General features: G+C 57.8%; 1 protein-coding gene across 1 annotated transcript in view; it reads left to right on the forward strand.

Annotated features, from left to right (window-relative positions):
• The window catches only part of SH2B2 (SH2B adaptor protein 2), a 45,980-nt gene that overhangs the window by 17,223 nt on the left and 13,933 nt on the right, over positions 1 to 14,824 (forward strand). Inside the window, exons 4-5 of the mRNA XM_064166311.1 lie at positions 6,275 to 6,376; positions 13,946 to 14,037. Coding sequence (XP_064022381.1) covers positions 6,275 to 6,376; positions 13,946 to 14,037 — 194 coding nt within the window. The remainder of the gene's footprint in view (positions 1 to 6,274; positions 6,377 to 13,945; positions 14,038 to 14,824) is intronic.

Consider the following 14,824-nt stretch of genomic DNA (forward strand, 5'->3'; position numbering starts at 1 on the left):
TTCCACCCCTCCTCCTTTATCCCAGAGTCTCTTACATGCAAGGAGTGAGATGCAGGAAGCCAGACAAGGAATTAGAAGGCAGAGTCATTAGTTGGGGTTATGCAGGCCCAGGCAGAAGAATTAGTGAAGCAGGCAGCAGCCAGGCAGAGACTGACTGACTTCTGTTCATGTTTCTCCTTCTTCTGTCTCTCAGGAGAACAAATGAGTGGCACAGACATCATTGGTGTTTTCTTTCCACAGCCAATGATCTCATTCCTCTCGTTAAAATACTCCAATCAGCCTAAACCAGCACAGGGAGCTTTGGTGCCATGCCATGAGATGTGAGTGGATGGCACCAGCGTGGCTCAAACCAACCCAACCTGCAAGCCCCAGCTGCTGCTTGGCCCCTTCCTCTCCCACAGCCATGGGGAGGGATGCTGAAGCCTCTGCCTGGTCCTTTGCTGATATCTAGGGGCAGTCTGGGTGGAAGAGCTCATTCCCTCAGAGAATCATAGAGTCAGGCAGGCTGGAAGAGAGCTCCAAGCTCAGCCAGCCCAACCTAGCACCCAGCCCTGCCCAACCAACCAGACCATGGCACTCAGTGCCCCAGCCAGGATTGGCTTCAACACCTCCAGCCACAGCCACTCCACCACCTCCCTGGGCAGCCCATTCCAGTGCCAATCACTCTCTCTGACAACAACTTCCTAACAACACCCAGCCTAGACCTGCCCTGGCACAGCTCCAGGCTGTGTCCCCTTGTTCTGGTGCTGGCTGCCTGGCAGCAGAGCCCAACCCCAGCTGGCCACATCACAGCCTGGGCTGTCCATCCAGGCCATCCAGAGGGTTGGTTCCCTTCCTAGCATGCTGCAGAGACCTGCTCATGCCTGGTGGCTTCTGCAGCAGCAGTGTGGCTGGGATGGCTGCCTGGGCTTTGTGCTTTACAGCTTAGGGGTCACCAGTCCACTTGCTGAAAGGAGCTTTTGCACCTGCAAGGCCACCCAGCTGCAGCTTTTGGTGACAGAAGATCCCAGTGATGCCTTCTGAGGCTGCAGCATCACTGCTGTGGGTGGTAGATACCCTCCTGGGCAGAGAACCTGTGGCTAATAATAATTATCATCATCATCATCATCTCATTTTATTATCATCTCTTTGTTATCATCATCATTATTACCAGCCACAGTATCACTTTTCCTTGCCTGTATCTGTTCTTCCACTGCTTCTTCAGTGCCTTGGATGATCTTGGAGGTCTCCTCCAACCTGCTTGATTCTATGATTCCATGAAAGCCTCAAGAGCAGGAGCCAGTTTCCACCACGCTGTGTCCTCAGCATCTCCTCCTTCCCCTTGCCAAACACATCCCCCCCTCCTCCCAGGGAAATGTGGTCCCTGTTTTCCCGTGGGAAGGACTAAAGGATGGAAGCATGTGCTGAAGAAACATGGATTAGGAGACCTTCAGTCTCCTCCTCCCCACAGGGCCAGCTTTGCTCCTGGCCTGAGCAAAGGGACATGTGGCACTGCCAATCTCTCCTGTGTTCTCCTCTCTGGAGAGCCTGGAGCAAGTAATAAGCTGCTAATGGAATCCAGCCTGGAGCTGTGCCAGGGCAGGTCTAGGCTGGATGTTGTTAGGAAGTTCCTGGCAGAGAGAGTGATTGGCACTGGAATGGGCTGCCCAGGGAGGTGGTGGAGTCTGTGTGGCTGGAGGTGTTGAAGCCAAGCCTGGCTGGGGCACTTAGTGCCATGGTCTGGTTGGTTGGGCAGGGCTGGGTGCTAGGTTGGGCTGGCTGAGCTTGGAGCTCTCTGCCAGCCTGCCTGGTTCTGTGATTCTCTGATTCTATGATTTCATTTTGGCCCTAGAAAAACTATGGTCCTGTCTTTAAAGGTGTGAAGGGAAAAGCACTCCTGGGGAAGGAGGTTCAGGTTGGATGTCAGGAAAAATGTCTTCCCATAAAGGGTTCTCAAGGCTGCCCAGGGAGCTGCTGGAGTCACCATCCCTGGAGGGGTTTCAAAGCCACCTGGATGTGGTGCTGAAGGACCTGATGTGGTGGCAGTGGTGAGATTGTGAGCCATGGGTGGGGTGCTTGGACTGGATGATCTCAGATGTCTCTTGCAGCCTTCTCTGGCTCACCAAGGGACTCAGACTCAATTTCCTTTCTTCTGGAAGTAGCTAAACCTCCTCTGTGCAAACAGCCCCCAGGGCTGGTGAAAACAAAACATCCCAGAGAGGAAAGAGCTGTTCCTCTTCTGCCCTGGCTTTATTCCTTTTTGTTTCCCCCCCAAAATGGGAACTGATCCCAGCCATGGTAACCTGCACCCAGTGCTCAGCATGAGTCCCATCCTGCCCTGAGCACCCAGGGCACCAGGGGATGCAGGGGATGGGTTGGGCTGGAAGGGACCTCCAGAGCTCCAACCCCCTGCACTCAGCAGAGACATCCTCCACTAGAGCAGGATGCTCACAGCCTTGCCCAGCCTCACCTTGAATATCCCCAGGGATGAGGCCTCAAACACCTCCCTGGGCAACCTGCTGCAGTGTTCCAGCAGCCTCCTGGGGCAGAACTTGTTCCTCACATCCAATCTCAGTCTGCTCTGCTCTCATTTCAAACCATTGCCCCTGCTGCTGTCCCTGCAGGCCTTTGGGAGCAGTCCCTCTGCAGCCTGCTTGGAGCCCCTTCAGGTACTGGCAGGCAGCTCTGAGGTCTGCCTGGAGCCTTCTCTTCTCCAGGCTGAACACCCCCAGCTCCCTCAGCCTGTGCCCACAGCAGAGCTTCTCCAGCCTCTGATCATCTCCATGGCCTCCTCTGGACCCACTCCAGCAGCTCCATGTCTTGCTTGTGTTGGGGGTCCCCATAGCTGGCCCCAGCCCTGCAGGTGGTGTCCCCAGAGCAGAGTGGCAGGGTCCCCTCTCTCCACCTCTGCCCACACTGCTTTGGCTGCAGCCCAGGCTGCCACTGCCCTGCTGGGCTGGCAGTGCCCATTGCTGGCTCCTGTGCAGCTTCTCAGCCAGCAGCAGCCCCAAGTCCTCTCCCCAGGGCTGCTCTCAATCTCCCCAGCCCCCAGGCTGCATTGGCACCGAGGGTTGTTCTGACTCAGGTGCAGCACCCTGCCCTTGGTCTTGTTGAACCTCATGAGGCTGACCTGTGCCCACCTCTCCAGCTTGTCCAGGTCCCTCTGGATGCCATCCTGCCCCTCTAGCCCATGGACAGCACCACTCAGTTTGCTGTCAGTATCATTCTCTGCTTGCCACAGCCACAATGCTCCGAATCCTCGAGCCCCGGAGGGGAGCAGCCCTGGGGAGCAGCTCTCCAGGCCCCTCTGGGGGGATTTGTCATAATTAAAAGCAAATATCTGGGGATTTAGTGGGAGGCATCAGGTCCTGCCTCCCCACCAAGGCTCTGGGGGGTGCTGGGGGCCTCGGGGGAAATTCATTTTTCTTTTGTTTGAGTGTAATTAAAATTCCCTGCATGGCTCAGGCTGCTGCCTCCCAGCTCCTCAGCTGAGATGCTGGATGAGCAGGGCTGCTTTCCACGTGGGAAGCAAACAGAATCCCACAAGGTCAGGGGCTGGAAGGGACCTCCAGAGCTCAGCCAGCCCAAGCCCTGCCACAGCAGCAGCACCCAGAGCAGGTCACACAGAACACATCCAGGCAGGGTCTGAGGATCTCCAGAGAGGGAGACTCCACAGCCCCCCTGGGCAGCCTGTGCCAGGGCTCTGCCACCCTCACAGGGCAAAAATCCTCCTCAGGTCTCCATGGAACTTCCTCTGCCACAGCTCCCACCACTGCCCCTTGTGCTGGCACTGGCATCCCCCAGCAGAGCCTGGCTGCAGCTCCTGGCACTCACCTGCACACATTGATCACCACTGCTGAGGGCACCTCTCAGCTCCTCTGCTCCCAGCCCCAGCTCCCTCAGGCTCTCCTCCCAGCAGAGCTGTTCCCTTCCCTCCAGCATCCCTGTGGCTCTGCCCTTGGGCTATGGAGATGGTTGTGCTGGGCTCCAGAGGGGGCTGCAGGGTGCCCAGCTGGGGGCAGGGCTGGTGGCTGGCACTGCACAAGCTCCTCTTGCTTCTGCATGGTGGATTTCAGAGAGCCAAGGAACTGTTTGGGTTGGAAAAGGCCTCCAGGATCATGCAGTCCAGCACCCACCCAGCCCCACCATGGCCACCAAGCCCTGTCCCCCAGTGCCATGGCCACACCTGTCTGGAGCACCTCCAGGCATGGGCACTCCTCATGTTTCTATGGAACTTCAGCTTCCACCACTGCCCCTTGGTCTGGCACTGGCATCACCCAGCAGAGCCTGGCTGCAGCCTCCTGGCACTCACCTGCACATCTTGATCAGCATGAATGAGGGCAGGCCTCAGGCTGCTCCTCTCCAAGCTCCCAGCCCCAGTTGCCTCAGGCTCTCCTCCTAAGGAAGAGCTTCTACTGCCTTCAGCATCCCCATGGCTCTGCCCTGGACTCTTTCAGGCAGTTCCCTGAGGCCCTTCTGGAACTGAGGGACCCAGAACTGGACACAGGACTCCAGATGTGGCCTCAGCAGGGCAGAACAGAGGGGCAGGAGAACCTCCCTGACCTACTAAGCACAGCCCTTCTGATGCACCCCAGGATGCCCTTGGCCTTCTTGGCCACCAGAGCACATTGCTGGCTACTGATCAACCTCCATCCACCAGGACCCCCAGGTCCTCTTCACAGCTCTCCAGCAGCAGGAGGTTCATAAAGGAGAGGGAATGAGTGGGCAGAGCTGGGCTCTCAGCCTGGGCTGCAGCAAGGAGGAGGATCAGCACTCAGGGGCAGTGACCTCCCCAGCCTCCACCAAGCTGCAGCAAGGAGGGGATCAGCACTCAGAGGCAGTGACCTCCCCAGCCTCCACCAAGCTGCAGCAAGGAGGAGGATCAGCACTCAGGGGCAGTGACCTCCCCAGCCTCCACCAAGCTGCAGCAAGGAGGAGGATCAGCACTCAGAGGCAGTGACCTCCCCAGCCTCCACCAAGCTACAGCAAGGAGGAGGATCAGCACTCAGAGGCAGTGACCTCCCCAGCCTCCACCAAGCTGCAGCAAGGAGGAGAATCAGCACTCAGGGGCAGTGACCTCCCCAGCCTCCACCAAGCTACAGCAAGGAGGAGGATCAGCACTCAGGGGCAGTGACCTCCCCAGCCTCCACCAAGCTACAGCAAGGAGGAGGATCAGCACTCAGGGGCAGTGACCTCCCCAGCCTCCACCAAGCTACAGCAAGGAGGAGGATCAGCACTCAGAGGCAGTGACCTCCCCAGCCTCCACCAAGCTGCAGCAAGGAGGAGGATCAGCACTCAGGGGCAGTGACCTCCCCAGCCTCCACCAAGCTGCAGCAAGGAGGAGGATCAGCACTCAGGGGCAGTGACCTCCCTGGCCTCCACCAAGCCTCCTCCTGGTTTGATTAAGAGCCTGGAGCTGGCAGGCAGGTGAAGGACACCAGTGCTGCCCCTGGGGCCATGCAGGAGCTGTGCAGGCTGAGCCATGCTCTGGCCTCCAAGACCTCTCCCCCTGCATCATCTGCAGGCAGAGCTGCATTCAACTGATGGATTGGTTGGATGGATTGAGTGGTTGGTTTGGTTGATTGGTTGGATGGATTGATTGGTTGATTTGGTTGATTGATTGATTTGGTTGATTGATTGGATGGATTGAGTGGTTGGTTTGGTTGATTGGTTGGATGGATTGATTGGTTGATTTGGTTGATTGATTGGATGGATTGATTGGTTGTTTTGGTTGATTGATTGGTTGATTTAGTTGATTGGTTGGATGGATTGAGTGGTTGGTTTGGCTGATTGGTTGGATGGATTGATTGGTTGGTTTGGTTGATGGATTGGTTGATTTGGTTGATTGGTTAGATAGATTGAGTGGTTGATTTGGTTGATTGATTGGTTGATTTAGTTGATTGGTTGGATGGATTGAGTGGTTGGTTTGGCTGATTGGTTGGATGGATTGATTGGTTGATTTGGTTGATTGATTGGTTGATTTGGTTGATTGATTGGATGGATTGAGTGGTTGGTTTGGTTGATTGGTTGGATGGATTGATTGGTTGATTTGGTTGATTGATTGGATGGATTGATTGGTTGATTGATTGGATGGATTGATTGGTTGATTTGGTTGATTGATTGGATGGATTGATTGGTTGTTTTGGTTGATTGATTGGTTGATTTAGTTGATTGGTTGGATGGATTGAGTGGTTGGTTTGGCTGATTGGTTGGATGGATTGAGTGGTTGGTTTGGTTGACTGATTGGTTGGTTGCTTGCTTCTAACCTTGGTGGTGTCTGTTTTCCTCTGCCCAGGCCTCCAAGCCCAAGGTGAGCATCCCCCTGTCTGCCATCATCGAGGTGCGCACCACCATGCCCTTGGAGATGCCCGACAAGGACAACACCTTCGTGCTGAAGGTGAGAGAGAGCCAGAGGCAGGGCTGCAGGCTCTGGAGGGGTGGCTGCAGGCCTGGCAGTGCTGGCCAGGAGCCAGCAGAGCACCCAGCTGGCACGGAAGGGCAAGGGCATCTTGGCTTGTGTCAGGAGCAGTGGGGGCAGTGGCAGCAGGGATGCCCTTCTGCCCCTGGGCTGGCACTGGGGGGGGCTCAGCTGGAGCACTGTGTGCAGCTCTGGGCCCTCACTGCAAGAGAGAGCTTGAGGGGCTGGAGGGGCCAGAGGAGAGCCACGAGAGTGGGGAGGGGGCTGGAGGGGAGGGCTGCTGGGGAGGGGGCTGAGGGAGTGGAGGGTGAGCAGCTGGAGGAGAGGAGGCTCAGGGGGGGACCTCAGCACTCTGCAGCTACCCGAAGGGAAGCTGCAGGAAGGTGGAGCTGGGCTCTGCTCCAAGGCAACTCCTGCCAGGATGAGAGGGCATGGCCCGGAGCTGTGCCGGGGGGGGGGCAGGCTGGAAGTCAGGAAGCACTTCCCCAGGGTTAGGCTGGATGTTGGAAGCACTTCCCCAGGGTCAGGCTGGATGTTGGAAGCACTTCCCCAGGGTCAGGCTGGATGTCAGGAAGCACTTCCCCAGGGTTAGGCTGGAAGTCAGGAAGCTCTTCCCCAGGGTTAGGCTGGAAGTCAGGAAGCTCTTCCCCAGGGTTAGGCTGGATGTTGGAAGCACTTCCCCAGGGTCAGGTTGGATGTCAGGAAGCTCTTCCCCAGGGTTAAGTTGAATGTTAGAAGCACTTCCCCAGGATCAGGTTGGATGTCAGGAAGCACTTCCCCAGGGTCAGGTTGGATGTCAGGAAGCTCTTCCCCAGGGTCAGGTTGGATGTCAGGAAGCACTTCCCCAGGGTCAGGTTGGATGTCAGGAAGCTCTTCCCCAGGGTTAGGTTGAATGTTGGAAGCACTTCCCCAGGATCAGGTTGGATGTCAGGAAGCTCTTCCCCAGGGTTAGGTTGGATGTCAGGAAGCACTTCCCCAGGGTCAGGTTGGATGTCAGGAAGCACTTCCCCAGGGTTAGGTTGAATGTTGGAAGCACTTCCCCAGGATCAGGTTGGATGTCAGGAAGCTCTTCCCCAGGGTTAGGTTGGATGTCAGGCAGTGTGTGGCAGAGGCAGAGGAGAGGTCCACCTGCTTAAACAGCTCAGGAGGCTGTGACAGCAGAGCAGGGCAGAAGCTGAGCCTGGCTTTGTGGCAGCTACCACCCCCACCTGGCCCCAGCACATGCTCCCAGCTCCTAAAGGTCCCACACCACCTCCTGGCATCCTCCCTGCCCCAAGGGCCTCTTGCTGTTAACCCTCAGCCTCTGCTGCAGGCACTGTGCACCCTGGACATGGAGGCTGAGCCAGCTGCTGTCTTCTGGGCCTCCAAGACCAAGCTCCTGTCTCCCCATGGGCAGATTCAGACTGGATGTTAGGCAGAAGTTCTTCAGCATGAGGGTGGTGAGACCCTGGAATGGGTTGCCCAGGGTGGAAGCCTCATCCCTGGAGGTGTTTAAGGCCAGGCTGGATGAGGCTCTGAGCAGCCTGCTCCAGTGTGAGGTGTCCCTGCCCATGGCAGAGGGGTTGGAACCAGATGATGCTTGAGGTCCCTTCCAAGCCTGCTGACTCTATGGCTCTGTGACTCCATCTGCTCTCCAGACTGAGCAGCCCAAGGCCCTCCCTGCTTTCCTTGCAGGCTCTGGAGAGAGGAGATGCCCCAGAGCACAGCATGGGAAGGATTGCTTCTCCTCTGATCACTTCTCCTTCCTTCTTCCTCTTTACCCAGAGAAGCTGCTCCAGTTGCTTCCTTCACAGCCTGCTGCTGGTGACTCAGACACAGGCTGTGGGCTGGGGGAACCCCTCCATGCGTCTTGCAGAAGCACTCCAGAGTCACAGTTCCCCAGCCCAGGCCTGACCAGTGTGAGCCCAGAGCTCAGCCCTGCCCTGCAGCTGCAGGCTGCCTGCAGCTTCTGCCTCCACTGAGCATTCCCAGCTCCACTGAGCACTTCCCAGCTTCACTGAGCATTCCCAGCTTCTCTGTGCACTTCCCTGCTTCTCTGAGCATTCCCTGCTTCTCTGAGCATTCCCACCTTCTCTGAGCATTCCCAGCTCCTCTGAGCACTTCCCACCTTCTCTGAGCATTCCCAGCTTCACTGAGCACTTCCCAGCTCCACTGAGCATTCCCAGCTCCTCTGTGCACTTCCCAGCTTCACTGAGCACTTCCCTGCTTCTCTGAGCACTTCCCAACTTCCCTGAGCATTCCCAGCTTCCCTGAGCATTCCCAGCTCCTCTGAGCACTTCCCACCTTCTCTGAGCATTCCCAACTCCACTGAGCATTCCCAGCTCCTCTGTGCACTGCCCAGCTCCTCTGAGCACTTCCCAGCTTCTCTGAGCATTCCCACCTTCTCTGAGCATTCCCAGCTTCCCTGAGCACTTCCCAGCTTCTCTGTGCACTTCCCAGCTTCTCTGAGCATTCCCAGCTCCTCTGAGCACTTCCCACCTTCTCTGAGCATTCCCAACTCCACTGAGCATTCCCAGCTCCTCTGTGCACTTCCCAGCTCCTCTGAGCACTTCCCAGCTTCTCTGAGCATTCCCACCTTCTCTGAGCATTCCCAGCTTCCCTGAGCACTTCCCAGCTTCTCTGTGCACTTCCCAGCTTCTCTGAGCATTCCCAGCTCCTCTGAGCACTTCCCACCTTCTCTGAGCATTCCCAACTCCACTGAGCATTCCCAGCTCCTCTGTGCACTTCCCAGCTCCTCTGAGCACTTCCCAGCTTCTCTGAGCATTCCCACCTTCTCTGAGCATTCCCAGCTTCCCTGAGCACTTCCCAGCTTCTCTGTGCACTTCCCAGCTTCTCTGAGCATTCCCACCTTCTCTGAGCATTCCCAGCTTCCCTGAGCACTTCCCAGCTTCTCTGTGCACTTCCCAGCTTCTCTGAGCATTCCCACCTTCTCTGAGCATTCCCAGCTTCCCTGAGCACTTCCCAGCTTCTCTGAGCATTCCCAGCTTCTCTGAGCACTTCCCACCTTCTCTGAGCACTTCCCAGCTCCACTGAGCATTCCCAACTTCACTGAGCACTTCCCAGCTCCACTGAGAACTTCCCATCTTCACTGAGCACTTCCCAGCTCCACTGAGAACTTCCCATCTTCACTGAGCATTACCAGCTTCACTGAGCACTTCTCAGCTCCACTGAGCACTTCCCAGCTTCCATGAGCATTCCCACCTTCTCTGAGCATTCCCACCTTCTCTGAGCATTCCCACCTTCTCTGAGCATTCCCAGCTCCTCTGAGCATTCCCAGCTCCTCTGAGCATTCCCAGCTTCCCTGAGCACTTCCCAGCTTCTCTGAATTCATTGGAACTCTCTGCAGCAGGCTGAGGAAATAAACCTTCCAAAGGCTGGATGGGTGGGCAGAGGCCACTGGGATGAGATTGAACAAGGCCAAGGGCAGGGTTCTGCATTGACCACAACAGCCCCAAGCAGCACTGCAGGCTGGGGCCAGAGTGGCTGAGAGCAGCCAGGCAGAGAGGGAGCTGGGGGTGCTGGCAGAGAGGAGCTGCAGAGGAGGCAGCAGTGTGCCCAGGTGGGCAGCAGAGCCAGTGGCATCCTGGGCTGGCTCAGGAGCAGTGTGGGCAGCAGGACAAGGGAGGTTCTTGTGCCCCTGTGCTCAGCACTGCTCAGGCCACCCCTGGAGTGCTGTGTCCAGTTCTGGGCTCCTCCATTGCAGAGAGATGTTGAGGTGCTGGAAGGTGTTTGGAGAAGGGCAGCAAGGCTGGGGAGGGGCCTGGAGCACAGCCCTGTGAGGAGAGGCTGAGGGAGCTGGGGGTGTGCAGCCTGCAGCAGAGGAGGCTCAGGGCAGAGCTCATTGCTGCCTGCAGCTGCCTGCAGGGAGGCTGTAGCCAGGTGGGGTTGGGCTCTGCTGCCAGGCAGCCAGGGACAGAAGAAGGGGACACAGCCTGGAGCTGTGCTAGAGCAGGTCTAGGCTGGATGTGAGGAGGAAGTTGTTGCCCAAGAGAGTGATTGGCATTGGAATGGGCTGCCCAGGGAGGTGGTGGAGTCTGTGTGGCTGGAGGTGTTGCAGCCAAGCCTGGCTGGGGCACTGAGTGCCATGGTCTGGTTGGTTGGGCAGGGCTGGGTGCTAGGCTGGGCTGGCTGAGCTTGGAGCTCTCTTCCAGCCTGCCTGACTCTATGATCCTAAGGCTCTCCCCATGCCTGCTGCTCTTCAGCAGTGGTTAGTGCCAAAGCAAAGTGAGGAGCCCATCAGCTCCAGGTGACATTTTGAATAACTGGGGAGGGCACAGCTCAAGTGCTGGGGTCATTTTTGGGACCCTCACTGCAAGAAAGACCTTGAGGGACTGGAGCAGGGCCAGAGAAGGGCAACAAAGGTGGGGAAGGGTCTGGAGAGCAGGGCTGGGGAGGAGCAGCTGATGGAGCTGGGGGGGTTGGTCTGCAGAAGAGGAGGCTGAGGGCAGAGCTCATTGCTCTCTGCAGCTCCCTGAGGGGAGGTTGGTGCCAGGTGGGGGTTGGGCTCTGCTGCCTGCCTCAAGAGGAAACAAGACAAGAGGAAATGGCCTGAAGGGGCCCCAGGGGAGGTTTAGGTTGGACATGAGGAACAATTCTTCCCCCTAAGGGTTGTCAAGGCCTGGCACAGGCTGCCCAGGGTTGAATGCCCACTCAAGAGAGCCAGGGAAGTGCTGGAGAGAGCCCAGGGCAGGCTGCAGAGCTGCTGAGGGGCCTGGAGCAGCTCTGGGAGGAGCAAAGGCTGAGAGCCCTGGGGCTGAGAGCCTGCAGAAGAGCAGCCCCAGAGGGCAGCTGAGCAATGCTCAGCAAGAGCTAAAGGAGCTGTAGGCGCAAGAGCCTGGGGCCAGACTCTGCTCAGTGGTGCCCAGGGGCAGCAAGGGGCACAAGGTGGCAGGCAGGAGGTTGGCTGTGCAGAGGAGGAGCAAGTTGTTTGTTGTGAGGGTGCTGGAGGCCTGGAGCAGGCTGCCCAGAGAGGCTGTGGAGTGTCCTTGTGTGGAGAGCTTCCAACCCCCCCTAGGCACTGTGCTGCTGGGCAAGCTGCTGTGGGTGCCCTGCTGTAGGAGTGGGCTTGGGCTGGATGACCTCCAGAGGTCCCTTCCAGCCTCACCCTGCTGGGCTCTGGGATTCTCTGCATGAGAGCAGCCTTGGCTCCCATGCCAGCCTCATACTTTGCTCTCCAAAGCTCAGAAGCTCTTTTGCTCTGGTCAAACAGCACAGGGGCAGGAGGGATCTCTGCTGGGTCGAGTTTCCCTTGCCCAGCCCAGAGCTGCAGAGGGAAGCAGGCAGCTGCTGGCCCCAGCCCAGGCTCTGCTGATTTCCAGAGCATTGATTCAGTTGTTTGTGATTAATTGAATTTGCTGGAGGTTGTCTCAGCTGACACCAGGATGCCCTGTTGGAGTCAGGGCTGCTTCCTCAGCTCAGCAACACCATGTCTGAGAGTTCTGGGTGGCAGGGAGGTGGCCAAAGCTGCCAGGGAGTGGCTTTTGACACCCTCTGATGTGGGTTCTCTGCCATCCTCCCTGAATCCCAGCATGGTAGGGGTTGGAAGTGACCTCTGGAGACCACTGAGTCCAACCCTCCTGCCAAGGCAGGGGCACCTAGAGGAGGTCACAGCCAGGCACATTCACAGGCTCACAGGATGTCAGGGTTGGAAGAGATCCAAGGAGCTCATCCAGTCCAACCCCCTGCCAGAGCAGGACAATGCTGACACAGATCACAGAGGAACACATCCAGACAGGCCTGGAAAGGATCCAGAGAAGGAGACTCCACAACCTCTCTGGGCAGCCTGTGCCAGGGCTCTGGGACCCTTCCAGGCAAGAAGTTCCCCTTGTGCTGAGCTGGAACCTCCTGTGCTGCAGCTTCCATCCACTGCTGCTTGTCCTGTCCCAGGCAGCAGTGAGCAGAGCCTGTGCCCCCACCTCCTGGCAGCCCTCAGATACTTATAGACATTGATCCCCTCTCAGTCTTCTCCTCTCCAGACTGAGCAGCCCCAGGGCCCTCAGCCTCTCCTCCTCAGGCAGTGCTCCACTCCCCTCATCATCCTCACAGCCCTCTGCTGGACCCTCTCCAGCAGTTCCTGTCCCTCTGCAGCTGGGGAGCCCCAAACTGAAGGCAGTGCTCAAGGTGAGGTCTCAGCAGGGCAGAGCAGAGGGGCAGGAGAACCTCCCTGGCTCTGCTGGACACACTCTGCTGAGTGCCCCCCAGGACCCCATTGGCCTCCTGGCCCCCAGGGCACATTGCTGTGCCAGGGATGCTCTCCCCCAGCACCCCCAGGGCCCTCTCCTTGGGGCTGCTCTCCAGCAGTCACCTCCCAGCCTGGGCTGCTGCAGTTCATTGTTGCTGCCCAGGTGCAGGACTCTGCACTTGGCCTTGTTGGACCTCAGTTGGTTCCTGTGCCCAGCTCTGTGCCCAGGGCCTCTGGATGGCAGCACAGCCTGCAGCTGTCTCAGCCAAGCCTCCCAGCTTGGTGCCAGCAGCAGACTTGCTGAGCAGCCTCTGTCTGTGCCCTCAGCAATGGCACTGATGAAGATGTTGAACAGGACTGGCCCCAGCACTGATCCCTGGGGGACTCCACTGGTCACAGCTCTCCAGCTGGACCTGGCAGGGGTTGAATGTCTCCAGAGATGGGCACTCCTCCTCTTGTCTTGTACCTTCCTGGCCCCAGTCCCAGCCCCTTTGGGCTGGCACTTCCAGAGGCCCTTTTTACATCCTGATTTTTATCTTAACACTTTTTTCCCCCTCTCTTGCTTCTGTTTCTCTTCCTACCCTGTTGCAACCCAAAAATCAGAAGCCTGCTGGACCAGCTGGTGGGAAAAGACAACCAGAGGAGAGGGTTTAAATCCTGGCTGTTGAGGCCAGAGTGGCTTCTGCTCTGCCTGTGCAGAGCTTTTATTCTGGGGGGGACACACACACTGAAGCATCCTCCAGACGTGAGGGATGCCCTCTGGGATGGCACATGGAAGTTCTTCCTGTCCAACTTGGTGTTGAACACCTCCAGGGAGAGGTGGGAGGGGGACACATATCCACAACCTCCCCCTGGGCAACTTGTCATGGCACAACCAGCACCTGTGGGCACAGCCAGCAGCAAAATCAGCTCCAGAGCAAAGCAAAGCAGCAAATCTGCCACTGCCTTTGGGGCAGCAAGGGCCAGCCACTGCCAGCCCAGCTCACCTAGGGTCGTGGTGTGCCCCTGGCACCTTCTGAAGGAGCCACAGGAAAGCTGGAGAAGGACTTTTGCTCGTGGTGTGTGGTGACAGGGCAAGGAGCAGTGGTTTGGGTGGTGAGACACTGGCACAAGGTTGCCCAGGGAGGTTGTGGAGCACAGAAGCACCCAATGTGATCTTTGATCACATTGGGTGCTTCTGTGCTCCACAACCTCCCTGGAGGTGTTCAAGGGCAGGCTGGAGTTGAAGTTGGCACTGGATGAGCCACTTCTCCCCTCTCCCCTGCCCCTGGGTGATGTTTAACAGCAGAATGTGAGGGGCTGGCTGGGTTCTGGGGCGGGTGGCAGGACCCTGGCACAAGCTGATGCTGTGCCCTTATTGCCCACAGGTGGAGAATGGGGCTGAGTACATCCTGGAGACCATCGACTCCCTGCAGAAGCACTCGTGGGTGGCAGACATCCAGGACTGCATCGACCCAGGGTAAGGCTGGCACGGGAGGGTGCTGCTGTGCCAGGCGCTGCCCACTCTGCCCAGCCCTGATGCAGTCTGTGCTCCTTGGGTGGGGAGGTAAAGGCCCTGAGGCAAGGCAGCAGCTCTCTGGAGCAGAGTCAGCATCCTCTGTGTGTGTGTGTGTGTGTGTGTCAGAGGGGTGGGTGGCATCGAGGGCTACTGTGGCTGTTCTGTGTCACCTCTGCCAGGCAGTGCCAAGTGGCCTGGGAATGCTGCCCTCAGCATGGGAAGCTGCCAGCACTCAGCCTCTGCAGCTTTCATTCTGCATCCCTGAGTTAAACCACAGAGCTGGTTGGGTTGGAAAGGGCCTCTGAGATCATCCAGGCCAACAGCAACCCAGCCCCACCATGGCCACCAAACCTTGTCCCCAAGTGCCATGGCCACACCTCTCTGGAGCACCTCCAGGCATGGGGACTCCACCACCTCCCTGGGCAGCCTCTGCCAGTCCCTGTCCACTCTTCCAGCAAAGAAACTTTTCCTCATCTCCAACCTAACCCTGCCCAGGCACAATTTCAGGCCATTTTCTCTCCTTTCACCTGATCCCAACCCCACCTGGCTGCAGCTTCCCCTCAGGGAGCTGCAGAGAGCAATGAGCTCTGCCCTCAGTCTCCTCTTCTCCAGCTGCTCCTCCCCAGCTCCCTCAGCTGCTCCCCCCCAGCCCTGCTCTCCAGACCCTTCCCCACCTTTGTTGCCCTTCTCTGGCCCTGCTCCAGCTCCTCAATGTCCTCCTTGGAGTGGGAGCCCCAAAACTGACCCC

This window comes from Pogoniulus pusillus, chromosome 27 (genome assembly GCF_015220805.1).
Source record: "Pogoniulus pusillus isolate bPogPus1 chromosome 27, bPogPus1.pri, whole genome shotgun sequence".
NCBI lineage: Eukaryota > Metazoa > Chordata > Aves > Piciformes > Lybiidae > Pogoniulus > Pogoniulus pusillus.